Source organism: Sebastes umbrosus, chromosome 4 (genome assembly GCF_015220745.1).
Source record: "Sebastes umbrosus isolate fSebUmb1 chromosome 4, fSebUmb1.pri, whole genome shotgun sequence".
In the NCBI taxonomy this organism is placed as follows: Eukaryota; Metazoa; Chordata; class Actinopteri; order Perciformes; family Sebastidae; genus Sebastes; species Sebastes umbrosus.
Genome location: NC_051272.1, coordinates 26,621,885 through 26,637,022, shown reverse-complemented (window position 1 = coordinate 26,637,022; position 15,138 = coordinate 26,621,885). Strand labels below are relative to the sequence as shown.

General features: G+C 39.3%; 1 protein-coding gene across 4 annotated transcripts; it reads right to left on the bottom strand.

The window, feature by feature from the left end:
* Positions 1 to 3,995: 3,995 nt before the first annotated feature.
* syt19 (synaptotagmin XIX) lies at positions 3,996 to 14,969 on the bottom strand. 4 transcript variants are annotated; one of them, XM_037766624.1, is made up of 9 exons: positions 13,702 to 14,969; positions 9,960 to 10,189; positions 9,774 to 9,847; positions 8,726 to 8,845; positions 7,008 to 7,193; positions 6,642 to 6,791; positions 6,365 to 6,484; positions 5,331 to 5,442; positions 3,996 to 5,226 (listed from the first exon to the last, which is right to left on the bottom strand). In XM_037766624.1, exons 2-9 carry the CDS (start codon positions 10,147 to 10,149, stop codon positions 4,919 to 4,921), a joined length of 1,260 nt encoding a protein of 419 aa, XP_037622552.1. In that variant the 5' UTR covers positions 10,150 to 10,189; positions 13,702 to 14,969; the 3' UTR covers positions 3,996 to 4,918. The 4 variants fall into 4 exon arrangements, with proteins under 4 accessions (XP_037622552.1, XP_037622551.1, XP_037622549.1 ...); XM_037766623.1 differs by lacking the exon at positions 13,702 to 14,969 and adding an exon at positions 12,913 to 13,189; XM_037766621.1 differs by lacking the exon at positions 13,702 to 14,969 and adding an exon at positions 12,917 to 13,188.
* Between the last annotated feature and the right edge of the window lie 169 nt (positions 14,970 to 15,138).

Sequence of the window (15,138 nt, the reverse complement as noted above, 5' to 3'; positions counted from 1 at the left end):
GTTGCCTTTATGTTACTGTAAAATTAACATTATTATACCGTCGCTGAAATTTACAGCTTTATACTGTTAATGAAAAATACAGTTTGAACTGTTTTTTTTTTTTTATTAATTTCACAGTATTAATTTACTGTTTAAAGATATAGCTGTTTTTCACCTTTCTTTTACATTATCTTACTGATTTGTTTTAATGCACTATTTAGGTTGTATTTTTTACATACAACATTATTTTTTTGCCTAGATGAATAGACTTAGCAGGTTACAGACATAGGAATAGTCACACTAAATACAATTAAAGGCACTTGTTAGGAAAAAGGCTATAATAGACTTGTTGACACTTTTTCCAAAAATGTGTGTCTCTAGCTGGCTACAAGCACAGAATGCAAACCATAACAACATGTGAGTGAAGAACAGAGCTAATTCACTGATTTTACAATCATGTACAATGTACAAGCCTCACATGTGCAGATCAGGTCCCAGAATTAAAACAATACTGCATGAAACTGTTACTGATGATACTTTAGACAGTTGATCAGCAGTAAAGTGCTGCTTTTTAAGAATGCATCATAGTTCAGTTAAAAAACGGCCTATGAGCGTAATTTAACAAGTTTTCTTTTGTATTATAGGGACTATTTGTAACTTTTTAAGCGTATAAATGTAGCGGGTCGCCACACATGCGCGTTCGCATATGCGCGCTCGCATATGCGCGCTCGCGTGTGGCTGGAGCCTCGTCTCCGCTGCCTGCTCTCCTTCACTCAGAATGCGCGTGCGTCCTCGCTGTCTCGCTCCACCTCTAGACGTGAACGCGCGCTCACTCCACACTGCAGAAGAGTTAGTTTAGCTCTGAGAATATCTAGTGAATGCACAGGGGACGTTTGTGCAGAAATAAATGCTGCAGTTCCTCCAGACCAACAGAGCTTTCCCGTGTCTTGTGAAGTGACGGAGCTCTTCAGAGAGTTACCTTACCCTCTCGTTACCGACCGGGTGCCGGTGTCTCCTCTGCTCTCTCCGGCTGCGGGCGGAGAGAGCAGGGAGACACGCTGCAGAGCCCCGCTGCATCAGCCTGCACTTAGGCAGGAAAAGCCAACACTAGGATCAGATCTAAATCATGTTCATGGAGAGACCTTCGTCTGGTCAGCTAACATTACTGCCAAGCAGCTGAAATATAGAGTGATATTGTGCTTTTAGCTGACGTGTGTCGCCTCACTGTTTTGAACGATGCTCGTTCAGGTATATTTAGAGCGAGCAAGCGCGAGCCCGACGCTGACTTTCGTTGATTTCACGGCCACAAGTGTCGCTTTTAAGAAGCATTTCTGAAAGTTACAAATAGTCCCTTTAACAGTAAAGCACTGTTTTTTAGCAATAACAAGTTAATACTGTTGAAATCCTGCTGTAAATTAACAGCAATTGTTTACAGTGTAACCTTTTATTGTTGATGTTGTATTTTGTGTGTCTTTATGTGTCCTATATGTATTGTATATGATATTGTCTTTAATAAAGTGTATACATTTTTTTTAAAAAAGTTCTCAGTTATAATTAACCACTCATGGAATTCATCAACCATTTGCTGGTTGGCGTTGTCATGTGTTACTGTTGTCAGGAGCAACGGGTACAGCTGTCCCCGGGCCCAAGGCCAGGGGGGTTGGGTCCATGCAAAGGTGGTCTATGGTGGACCCTTAAATGGGATCAAGAACAACACTTAACTTACTGACCTATATCACTGAAAGTACAAATTCAATATATTTACATGATAAATAAATATATTGCTATCATTAAAACACCTTTTAACTTATCATCTCACACCCCCGCTGTTATTGTGAAAATGGTTCGGTCCCTCAGCTGATCGATGAGAGATGTCGTCACCTCCAGAGGGTCGGACTCAGATGTCCCGAATCCTAAATATAAATATGACGTAATGGAACTTCCTGCTGTTCCTGCCCCTATATGATAAAGTATGATGATAGTGTAGATGACAGAGTTGATTTACTAGATTCACATGATTTGAGTCAAGTGATTCACATGTTTTGTTATTTCAGAGTTCTTTTTGCCATTATTTTATTTATTTTATCAATAGTTTAATTTAAAATCAATACACAGGCTAGATAAGACCTGGGACCCTTAAAGTAACCGTGTTTATTTCCATTGAATAAGAGAGAATTTATATATTAACCATTATTGTGGCATTTCTTGATAAACCACACAGTGAAGGTGTCAATAAATAAATAATAAATAAGGTCTATGACTAAATTAGAAAAGTTCTGATCAGTCAGGAGTAGACGTGGTTTCAATTATTAATAAGTATTACAGACTGTGGGCTGTAACACACAAGAAGCCTGATTCTCTTTCACAATAATTCACTAGCTACATGTTTACAATCAGGCAGGCAAACTCATTAACATACACAATAATTAAGATCAGTGTTTATGATGGAATAGTATCATTAGATTGTACCACTGGTCACCAAATTTGGGCTTTTATGAAAACCCCCCTAGCTGGCTACTGTATCCCTCTGGCTGGCTACTCCATATCCTTGTGGAAAGCCCTGATTGGGGGCTCAACAAAATAAAAACCAGTGTACAGAGAGATCAAGAAAAAGAAAGGATCCGAGAGGCAATGAACAAATTTCTGGAGAAGCAGCAGGTATGACAGGTAAAACTGCACATACAAAGATGAGGAGCTATAGGCAAACTAACAAATAAAACCCACTAGCAGGCTTATTTTTAAAGCTGGAGTGAATATGAATATTGCCTAATATTTAATATAATTATATCATATGAAACTGGGCAACCTGGATTCGGGGTGGATGAGGGGCCCAATTTGGAAAGTCTGTCCCCCTGCCCATAATTCCTAATGGCTGGCCTGACTGTTGTATTCAATTCAAATTGTAAACATTTGGGTTCTATCTTTTGATGGGAATTTATTGTTGTTTGATATATTTACATTTTATAAACCAAATGACAAATCTGTTTATCATAAAAAAAATAAAAAAATCCACTTTGCAAAATAAGGAAACTAATAACTATTATTTACAACGATAGTCATCTTCATTATTAGTTCCAGCCCTAATTGACTGATTCAGTTCCTGGCTGTTCACATGTAAAGCTAACTCATACTGTAGGCAGTGGTGGAAAGTACATTTACTCAAGCACTGTACTTAAGTACAATGTGGAGGTACTTGTACTTTCCTTGAGTATTTCTATTTTATGCTACTTTATACTTACACATTTCAGAGGGAACGGTACTTTTTGCTCCACTATATTTATCTGACAGCTTTACTAGTTACTTCTTCCTGGTGGGGGGGATTCAAAGCTACCAAACAGTAGCCTATATATATAAAGTACTTAAACCTCCCTTAAAAGTAACTAGCTGCACCTTCACCACCTATAAGTGATGGACATATTAATTAATCAATTACTTAGTTAATTAATACAATACACTTTTTTTTTAAATGGGTGATTTTGCGTGTACTTTTCCTTTTGGTACTTTAAATATAATTTGATGCAAATACTTTTGTACTTTTACTTAAGTACAATTGTGAATGCAAGAATTTTACTTATATTTCTAGTCTGCTATCTAGACTTGGGTTTTCTGCTTTCACAAACAAAATAAAACATTAAACCAACAGATGGCAGCAAAGGGATAAAATCAATGCAGGAATTCACTGTGGTGCATCCCAGTGTAGAGTCTCTGAAGGCAGAGTCTCTAAAAACTCTAAAGCTAACTAACCATCTAACATTAGATGTTAATGTGTTCAACTGTGTGAGTGTCAGCTGGGCATTCCTGAAAAAAAGAGCTTTGAAAATATATTCAAAATTGCTCTCTAAATGAATGAATATTGTGCTATGTTTTGTTTTAGTTTTTCCACAGAGTGGTTACTTATCCTTGGTAAGATTTTCGGTTAAAATTCCTTTCTTTTTCAAAATATTTTATCCTTTTTTGGTTTCTCTTAGATATAAGCCATTAGTTAATGCTCTTATTTACAGTGAATTTACTGAACATTCAGAGTTGCAATATAGAGATTTAATAATTCCGAATGAACAGTTTTTATAACAAGCACAAAAGAACAGCACATATTAAAGATAAATATGACCGTAACAAACAACACAGTTATGCACTGAGTGCAATGAGTGCCAAACTAAAGTATTCTTCATCAGCAATTAGGAGTACAAATGTCAGATCTTTAGAGGTCTTTCAATACAATGAGATTTGGAGCTTAAAAAGCGAGATACAGTGAACAAGTAGACTGAGTAACCTAAGGTTTCAATTGGGCAGTCACTCCACTGTCCTGATTGGAACAGAGAGGTCTTTGTACCACTGAGGTGTCAGCAAGGAGGGTGAAAAGAGGAAATGTCATCATTGCGTCATGTTATTGGGGTACAACACATGTGCAGTCTGCACTCACCGTAATTGAGCCTATAGCCACGCGCGTGACCGCAGCTCCAGTTACACTGTGTATGTGTCATACCCCATAGATCAAGACCCGTGTCCCAGCCTCTTTCCATAAACCTTGGGTGTCAGAAGGGAGAGAAGTCCATATTTGGCCTGCAGCTAAGCAGGTGCAGATCCATAGATGTAAAACAGTTAGCTAGTTCACAATTTTTTTGTAGTTGACCCATAAGTACATACCCTATACTGGCGTGTTAACAGTGATACCAGCCTCCCTGGTCTCTTTGGTCCTTCAGGTAAAGCAGTTATGTGCTGAACAGCTTACAACCAGTTGCTGCCCATAGGTAGCACTTGTAAACAATACCCAGGTTAGATGGCGGACGGTTATCTCATTAGTTATGACGTAATGTTGCATCTACTGTTTTATATTTATGTGCAGATCCCTCAGCCTGATACACGAGCACCACAGCTCTCAGTTAAATACAAGCAGGTGCAGACATCCAGGAAGTGCAGGAGAGAATTCATGAGATGCAAGTCAGATCAGTAGGCCATGCCACTTTGCTACTGGCTGGCGGACTGAGCGCATCATTAAGCTCCAGTGCTTGTCTTCTGATCTCTTCTCTTTCCCCACAGTCAACTGTCCGATCAGAGTTTTGGTTTTTTTCCTAGTCGTGTGAGTCTCATACACAGAAACCGATATTTTACACTGATCCAGAGGAAACTCTGGCAGTGAGAACATGAGGACCTCATTGAAGACAGTCATCAGGCAGCGGGCCACTGCAGAGGATTTTTGGTACCTCAACTTGCACTGGTTGCACTGCACACTGATCCTGGCGTACAGCACTGTATAACACAGAGAAGGCAAATCAGGAGCCATATGTTATATTGTATGTGTATGACAGCTGTATGTTCATGGCTTTGTTTTTATGAAGGTGTTTCTTATTTACCTGCATTTGAGCATATTTCAGTGAGGACCGTTCTAACCTTTAGCAGTCCAACCTCAAGCCTCTGAGAAGTGGGAAGAAACTTTAAAGACAGAAGCACCTCTCCTACAAGATCCTGTCGAGAAAATGGGGCGATAAACAGCACAAATTGTGTTTCTATACAGCATGTAATATGGTATTGCAAGAACATAAGTAACAGCATTCAACAAGTAAAAAAAAATCTACATGAGCACAAACTCAACTGGAAGAAAACCTGAATGTTTTAGTCCTATTTAGAACAGGGGCTAGTGGTGCACTCTGGTGGTCGAAATAAGTATTACAACAAGAAAATCAGCCTAAAAGAAAACAAGATTCTTTCACCTGTTTTCACTAAGAGGCAAAGAAAAAAATGTAACGCTAGTTTAGTTACGCTAAATTTTGGCTAAGAAAAATTGGCATTGCCATTTTCAAAGGGGTCCCTTGACCTCTGACCTCAAGATATGTGAATGAAAATGGGTTCTATGGGTACCCACGAGTCTCCCCTTTACAGACATGCCCACTTTATGATAATCACATGCAGTTTTGGGCAAGTCATAGTCAAGTCAGCACACTGACACACTGACAGCTGTTGTTGCCTGTTGGGCTTCAGTTTGCCATGTTATGAGCTTATTTTTTTAGGCTAAATGCAGTACCTGTGAGGGTCTCTGGACAATATGTGTCATTGTTTTGTTTTGTTAATTGATTTCCAATAATAAATATATACATACGTTGTCACCAAGCAAGCATATTTGCCCACTCCCATGTTGATAAGAGTATTAAATACTTGTCAATGCTCCAGAGTTTTGTAGTTATGGAAAACTAAAAGAGATTGAGGGCATAACAGCTTATTATTTTTTTTTTTTTTTTTTCAGTTTTAAAATGACTCTACACTTACTCATTAAAGTGGATGTGTAAGAATGTCATTCTTTAATTCACCTCAAATGAAAGGTGAGAAGAAAAAAAAAACTTCCTATTTGATTGCATATGGGTGTGTTTGTATACATGATGTCTTACTGTACCTTCTGGGGTATCTTCAGATCTTCTTGGAGCTCCAGAGGGTAGGAGATGTTGAGCTGGCCTAGAGGAACCCTCACCTCTCCTAACACTGTGTGCCTGGAGAATTTATCAAAGTCCCTCACCTGAGATGCACACAGACACATGACGGACAGTTTACTTACAGAATCACACAAAACATTAATTTTTCTCTGCTTAGATCTAATTTCTTCAACTAACAAAATAATTCCTTATGATTTGAGAGATACTGAGAGTGAGAGATGGGTCTGTGTGCAGCAGGACCTCCATCCTGAGGTTGATGTGATGAAGCTCCTTATCCTTTTGCAGAGCACAGCTGAACTGGTCTCCAAATAAAGGGTTACAGCTGCCTTTCACAATGCGAGTCCGCCACTCCTGCAGCACAGTCCACAGGACAGGTGCAGTCCTTTCACCCTATGAGGGTCACAGCAGTAACACCGTCATACAGTACAGAATGAGAACCATACATACTTTTTTACAAAATGAGCCTGAAAAGCATGAAAGGAGAAAAGGAAAAGCTGTATATTTCCCCTAAATACGATGCTGTCGTTTCTGTGCCAAGCAATTCACTTAATGATGTCACTTGTTGAGTGACATATTGTATGTGGCAACCAATGACGAAAAAAATACCTCCTCATCCGTACAGTCCTCCACTTCCACTGCCTCTGAACCTGCCCACATGAGTCTTAGCTTAACAAATGGCTGGAGGCTGCGCGTCTGGCTGTGCTCCAGGAGCCCCTCCACCTGCAAGATGGTGACCACCAGCTGGGACTGCAGTTGGTCATAATAGATGGAAAAACATAGCGATCCATCGACCTGGTAGAAGATTAGGAAAGACATCAAGAAACCAAATGCTGCTGTTGATATTGCCTGAAAATATGAAATGCACTCTGTATTTTCTTTACATGATTAATCTTTGTTAAGCTTAATATGAACAGATCATATCATCAGTAGATGTCAAGAATAAAATGTAGCCCACATATTCAAACAAATTCAGAGCAGGTACCAGCAGCCAGACGACGGAAAACTAAAATCAGTCTGTCAGTCGGTTCACACTTTGAACAAGACTGAAATATCTCAACAACTACTGGATGGCTAGGCTTGGGATTTTCATTCACATTCATGGTCCCCAGAGGATTAATCCTAATGTCTTTGGTGATGTATATGAGTAGGGGCTGGCTGAAGGTAAACATGTAGCTGTGACCAAGTGCATATTTCATGTATTGTATTGATATAAATATATATCTGTATGCTTCTTTGTGGAATATGTGAAAACAAACCTCCATCTGGGACAATAAAAAACATCTATGTATCAATCTTCGGACTCTTCCTCTAGCGCAACCATGATGACAGTAAAATATCTCAACTATTGGATAGACTGCCGGGAAATTTGCTGCAAATATTCAAGGTCCCTAAAAGATACACGTTGGTGATCCCTTTGCATTTCCTCTGGCGCCATCAAAAACTATAGAAGCAAAGAGGCGGAACTGGAATGAAAACGCCAATGAGTCTCTGTTTAACTGGTGTCAAGGCCTATGGAAAGGAGGCTGGGTCACGCGTTATATTTGCGGGGGTACAATACATGCGCAGTATAATCTGGCCTGCACTCGCCGAAAATTGAGCCAATCCCAACGCACGACCGCAGCTTCAGTTACACTGCACATGTGTTATACCCCATACCCCCAAGTCCCATGTCCGCCCGTGACCCAGCCTCCTTTCCATAGGCCTTGACCAGCGTCCGGTAGTCGCTTACAGTTCAAAATGGTGGAGGCATAGCTTTGCTGCTGATGTTGCAATGGAATGACCAATTGGCTTTCACTTCTTATCAATATACGGCCTTTGGCGCCATCATCCGGGCAAATGACCAAATAATACTACAAACTAATGCCATTCCGATCAGCCTCAGGTTTACTTTGTGTTTGGTGCTAATTAGTAAATGTTAGCTTGCTAACCAGCTAAACTAAGGTGGTGAACCTAGTAAATATTACCTGCTAAACTAAGTACAACCTCAGAAGTTGGTAGCATGCTGCATGGCTGTAGTGTTGTTAAAAGAAAAGCAATAATAGAGCGTGATGTTTCAAGATAGTGTGTTATTTATCAGACATGACAGTCTGATGAAAACCCTGTTGAACAGTATACCTCCAAAAATTATAAGCCTCCCTTACAACACAATGAGTAGGAAATAAGTCGCACACATTGTCATGGCCTGTTAGGATGCACATAAACCATTAAATGTATGCGACCTATCCCATACGATAAAATGCAGTTAGATGAAGAGAATAAATAGACAAACAACAAATTGTTGACCAATTGTCACGTGACAACAGAATTATGTAATAATGTACTACCTTTTTAATGTTGGCCTGCTCCCCCATGTCTCCGTCTGCCTGGCTGGATCCTGAGGAGGGAAACGAGGCCTGAGACAGACAGCGACTCAGCCTGCGGACGTCTGCGTTGACATTCTCCACCTGGGGAACATGCAGACATACACGCCATTTCTATCAGTGGTGTTTTTATTAACAACTGCAGCAGCTCCAGCTTTTATTTGACTTGTGACAAGTCCCAACTCTCCTTTGTTTAAACAAGTTAATCTCAATCTTTATGTACATAGACGATGTTGCCTATTTGGAGCATCTCCACGGACTACAGGGTCTGGACAAAATAACAGGAGCATCTTACAATATAACATCTTTTACAATCAACATGACATTAAAAAGTATAAATAAATAAAATATTTGAGGAACTTATAATACTAAAATGTTATCACTGTGTCAAAGAGGTGTTTGTGGTGATTTATAAAGCTGTAAATTACAGTTGTATAAAAGTGCTATTATATTGTCCACCCTGAATGTAACCCTAAACCTCACCCTGATGGAAGTACAGACCTGTTAAATTTCACTTAGCGTTGAATTGGTAGATCACACCCTGAATGCATCTACATTTTCCAGAAAGAGTTCCTTAATTTTGTGTTTTCAGCTTCAAACTTTACACCACCACCTTTCATAATTAATTTGCTGTCATAAACTTTACACAAACCAATCAAATAAAAAGCAGATTATGCATGGCAAGAGATTAGTACCTGCAGATAGTATAGTATAGTATAGTATAGACACACATCCAGGAACAAATGGAGACTGTCAGCTGAGTATCGACTGAAAGACAGCAGTTTCCTAAAAGATTGCCAACAAACAAAGCCACATAGAACCTCAAACATCTATAGATTTCCTAAGATATCTGGTCATGGCTAAGATTGTACTGTATGGGTGCTGCCTTGAACTCTGGGACACCTGATACAATAGGGTGGCCCCAGACTATATATGACATATGGTCAAATGAAAATAAGTTTAAATAAAATAGTTTGTTCTGTCCACACCTCTCAAATTCATTTCCTCTTACCCTAGTACATGGAGCTCCTGAGTAGTTTCCTGCTTCTGTTGACTTTTCGTCCGAGTACGGCAGATCACTGTTCACTACAGTAAAAAATCAGACACAAGTTTGCATTTGGTAATTACGTTCTTGGTCAGACACTGAGCATCAGCAATATGTGCTTTACTGTTCGGTATTGTGATCTGATCTACTCACCAGGATCTTGCCGTGTGTATGTGGTGTGTCTCTGTGTGCAGCATCTGAAGGCCTGCCATGCCAAGATGCCCAGCGCAAGCAGGAGAAGAGTGACCGAGATTCCCAGGATGCAATACTTGACCGCGTCTGAGAATGGCATACTCAGCTCTCCAGCGGCCGACAGCAGCTCCACAGGGGCTGGATAGTCCATCAGTACGATGAATCTCCAACTCCACGTGGCCTATACATACCTTTGTAACACAGGAAGACAGACCATGTAGATTATAGAACTTTGAAGACACATAATGGACCCGTTGGCAGCCATATTGGAGATCCAGCCATTGGGCAACACCAGTTATCAACAATAGAGGATTCCTGACTGGATTTGGTCACTGCAAGTCGCAGAAGTGAATAGCAACTACAGCATTCACACTAGCTAGCTCTTACATGTTGGCATTAAAGCTGAACATCTCAACTTTGCATATAGCCCTGATCCAGGACAGTCATACAAAGTCATGCAGGACTTGTACGGGTAACCTGTTTGACTGAAAAACTTTCAATACCCAAGTAATCATGAAGCCATGTCAGAACAAACGTAGATCATGCTCATGTCCATCAACCAGTTTGCTCTGGTAGATTTCATACCAAAGGGACAAAAGAGGAAAAGACAAGGTGAGTTTTTTACAAAACAAAACATGGCCAATACTCCATCAGATATCATGGTGTACAAATATGGAACACCAAAATACATGTTATCAAGAGCTCGTTATCCTTAGAACATTTTAAAAAGAAATTATCATCACATTTAATTAATGACGTCTAATTATCTTTTGATATGTTTAGATATATTTTATTTTCTTCTGTACTGTTTTTTGTATGTATTTCATTGTTTTTATTGGATTGTTTTCCACTGTTTGGTTAGGTTTTCTGCACATGTTGTTTACTTCTTGTTGTTGTTTAACTTTTGTTGTATTTTTAAAATGATGTTAGTTTAGATCTTTCTTCCTCTTTTGTTATTGTTTTTTTTTCTCCTGGGGTTGGTGGGGGGGTCCTTTGTATAAGCCTGTGGCTTCTTGACCTCTCCTGACACATTTCTTGTTTTTTTTTTTTTCATTGACTGGATTTTGTGAAGTTTTATATATGTGCAAATAAATAAAAAATAAAAAGTGATGGTGCACCTGCTTTCTCTGGACACACTGTTGTTTAGCACAGTTCTCAAAGTGGAGTCCGGGGACCCCCAGGGGTCTGTGGCAGTCTGCCAGGGGGTCCGTGAAATAATTTACTATAAATTATAAAATTGTGCTGTATCATTTGAAAGTGCATATCAAAAGATGGCGACCATTTGCACCAAAAAAAAAAAACATATTGTGTCCAATACTACCACCAATGTCACTATAGTTTGACTTTTCGTGGACAAAACAACTAATAGATTAATTAATTAAAAAAAAAAAAAGATCAACCCCTAAAAAAAATAAAAAAATAAAATAGATTAACCCCCTGAGACCCGCTGACTTTATTGTCTTTCAGAGGATGCAGCAGGTTCAGTTTTAGACCTAGAGTGAAGATATCATATGAAACTTGAAACCTAAGGAATCCATTAGTAACAACCTTGTCATGTAGCATGCCAGGAAGGAGTATATATAACGCTCCAAAGTCAGGCTACATTTTGACGAGGAAAAACTGGCGTGTCCATTTTCACAGGGGTCCTTTGACCTCTGACCTCAAGATATGTGAATGAAAATGGGTTCTCTGGCTACCCACGAGTCTCCCCTTTACAGACATGCCCACTTTATGATAATCACATGCAGTTTTGGACAAAAACATGTCGTTTTTTAATGCAGTATGAATGTGTTATTTATTTCTAAAATAGTGTATTTGAATATTTCATGATTATTTCTGGTGTATGACTACAACAAGTTGACATACAGTAATAAGCTGCATCTCAAATTAATCTTCAAGTTTCCAGCTTTCAGACGATGTACACCACTTCTATGTGACATCTAATGTTGACCTTCTATCTGCCCCTAAACACCCATAAAAAAGACAAAAACAGGTCTATTGTAGGTTTCTGACGATGAAAATAATTGTTAGTTGCAGCCCTAATAGGAGTTGAAACCTTTTTTGGTTCATTTAGGACCTTATCTGAACCTCTCTCAGTTCCCAGGAGACAAGAGTGGTAATACAGATAGAAAGAAAAAAAACATATTTGTAGAGACTCGTTTGGACAAAGACAGCATGGCACGCTGGCAAAAAGTCAAAGTGAATCAAGATCACAGCCAAAGTCTTAAATACTAATGTAGCATAAATAATGTAACATGTCACAGTAGGAAAAGCACAGGTGTAAATAATAAAACCTGCGTTTTTAGGCCTGCGGGCACAATACGGAGCTCCGGGTTGACCTCAGTTTGAGGTTAATCAGTTAATCCAGTAAGGAGATTAACTTGTATAAATGTCAATTTAGGGCTTTGGAAGAAACAAATATAGACCATTTTCAGTTCCACAACCTTCTTAAATTGTTTTAAAAATATTTTTTGACAGTAGCTTCAAGATTCTGTTATGAGAGATTACATACCTGTATCCCAAACAACAAGCACAGACATGCACACACATGAACTGTGTGCAACTTGCACAGATGATCAGCTCAAAATGTCCTTATGCCTGCCAACTTCAAGAACATACTTTGTAAGTCAGATATTATTCTTTGAGGTAAAGAAAAACGGTACAACTGTGGCGTTGTCAGAAGGACATGATTATCTCCTATCAGAAACGGTTTAGTCAAATAGCACTTGTCCTGCTCACACTGCATGCAAAACATGATGAACGTTGCAAGGAAAAACCTGCAAAGTTGTAAGACGTATTTTAAACAAAGAAAGTGGGAGTAACACACTTCAACAATTACGCTATTGTACAAATTTGCACAAATGGTCTCAGGGCCTTACAAAAAAAGGTTGCTGCTTTCCACTTACTTACTTACTTACTTCCACTTCCCTGTAGTAAGTAAACTCAGCTCCTCTTTTTCTTCAGGAATGCAAGTATCTTCCTGTGTTATAAATCCATGCAGAGCTCTTCAAATTTAACAGAAACAAAATAACTCATCAGCGAGAGAAATCCAAAGCAACCCTTGATCATATAACTGTTCCTCCTGTTTAAGGCACACTCCCCCCTCTCTCTCCTCTCTCTCTCTCTTTCTCTCTCTACACACACACCCAGCACATGACTTCCTGCACACCATTCTGGGCAAACTGGTTTGATTAGATTTAAATGACATTTCAGGGAGCTGAAAAGCATGACCTGATGTTCAGCTCTCTTCCTCTTACAGATCACTCTGCAGGTCTGCTTACCAAATGTTTAGGTCAGACTTTAGGTCAGACTTTAGGTCAACTTCCAACAATCAAGCCATACCCCTGCCGTCAGGTAGAGCAAGAACAGCAACGATCTTGCACTGAATCCTGCCTATAAGCTGTCATGCTGTTTCTCTACTTTATACCACGGCCAACATTTATACTGCACTTTTAAGTAACAGTTGTATCCAACAAGTTCAGATCATTAGCTGTACAGTATGGAGGTTTGACACATTCGATATGTTCATTTTCTAAGTTGCACATTCAACTTGCACTCTGCTTTATCATGCAACTGTACTCAAACAAGCAGGACCTGCAGGTGCTATAAACTGACAATGATAAGACACACTCAACTCTCTTACCATGTAACAGTTAAAGTGCCACCAACACCATGACAGATCATGACTTTTAATGACATTTACCTTACATGGTTTTCATTGTTGTCATTATCTTGCAGACTCGTCAGTCATCACCTATTATTTTGCTTGCTGAAAGAGAGACACACACAATGGGAAACAGGAAATGTACAGTACCTAAAAATGGGCCTTAAACAATGAGAACATAATGTCAAGTCACCCCGCTTGAAGACAAAAGTATTTTAAGTTATGTAACCCAAACTTGCCATTCCAAGAATGAGGAAGAAAAAACATTTTGACCAAACTTCCTTGTTTGACGTAATCTTAAATCCTACAAAGAAGAAGAATGTCTTCTGACACTGCCACTAGAAGATCATTTTATAATCATAGTTCTGGATCAAAGCAGCTAAAGCAGCAAGGGCTGAAAACGTGTATCTCATAGACCGCTTTTACTGGAAGACACACTCATGGAAATTCAACCTTTTATTACCATTTTACAACAATGATGCTAAAATCAAATGCTCTAAACAGCAACAATCTCAAAAATAGGTAACACATTTACATATTATATTATTATTATATATATAATTTATATATATAAATTCCTAAACTATTGTACATGTTGTATTTTTCACAAACAGTATATAGATACTATATTTTAATTTTGTACTGTAAACTGTAGAAAAGTGCCACTGCAGATAATTCACTTCACTTCTGTACATCCTTGCACACAAATGTAAACCAGATAATCCACAAGAGGTTTCAGTTGCCAATAATCCATTGTACTCACTCACACACTCATGAATGGCTCATCAGTTTACACCTTTGAAGTAACTTTCAACATTGGTGTTTGCTTTTTAGCAAAGGATTCAGTGCACAGTTGGACCGTAGAGAAGAGAATCTGTAAGGTCAGATTTACACCAGATTTTGTTCCATCTTTGGAACTTCTGAAAAAGAGGGATCTTTTTCAAACACACAGCAGCACGCCCCCTCCCAAACACACACACAAACAAACAACTTCTGAGACGGTTCTGTTAAAGGTACAGTGTGTACAATTTGGTGACATCTAGTGGTTTGGTTGCAGATTGCAACCAAGTTAGTACCCATCCGCTCACCTGGGGCGACTGTGGTTCAGAGGGTAGAGCAGGTCGTCCACCAATCAAAAGGTCGGTGGTTCTATCCCTGGCTGCTCCGGTAACAAGGCTTAGCCATCAGTGTGTGAATGAGTATTTAGATTAGATCCTGATGGGCAAAGTTGGCACCTTGTATGGCAGCCTCTGTCATCAGTGTATGAATGTGTGTGTGAATGCTGACATGTAGTGTAAAGTGCTTTGAGTGGTCAGAAGACTAGAAAAGCGCTGTATAAATGCACGTCCATTTACCATTTACTCCTCCCTTTCCAAGACTGCGGTAACGTGAGCCGCCGAGTGCAAAACTGTGGTAACGCCATTCGCCTCGCTCAGAGGCCATCCATACCATGATAACACTACATTAGGAGCAACG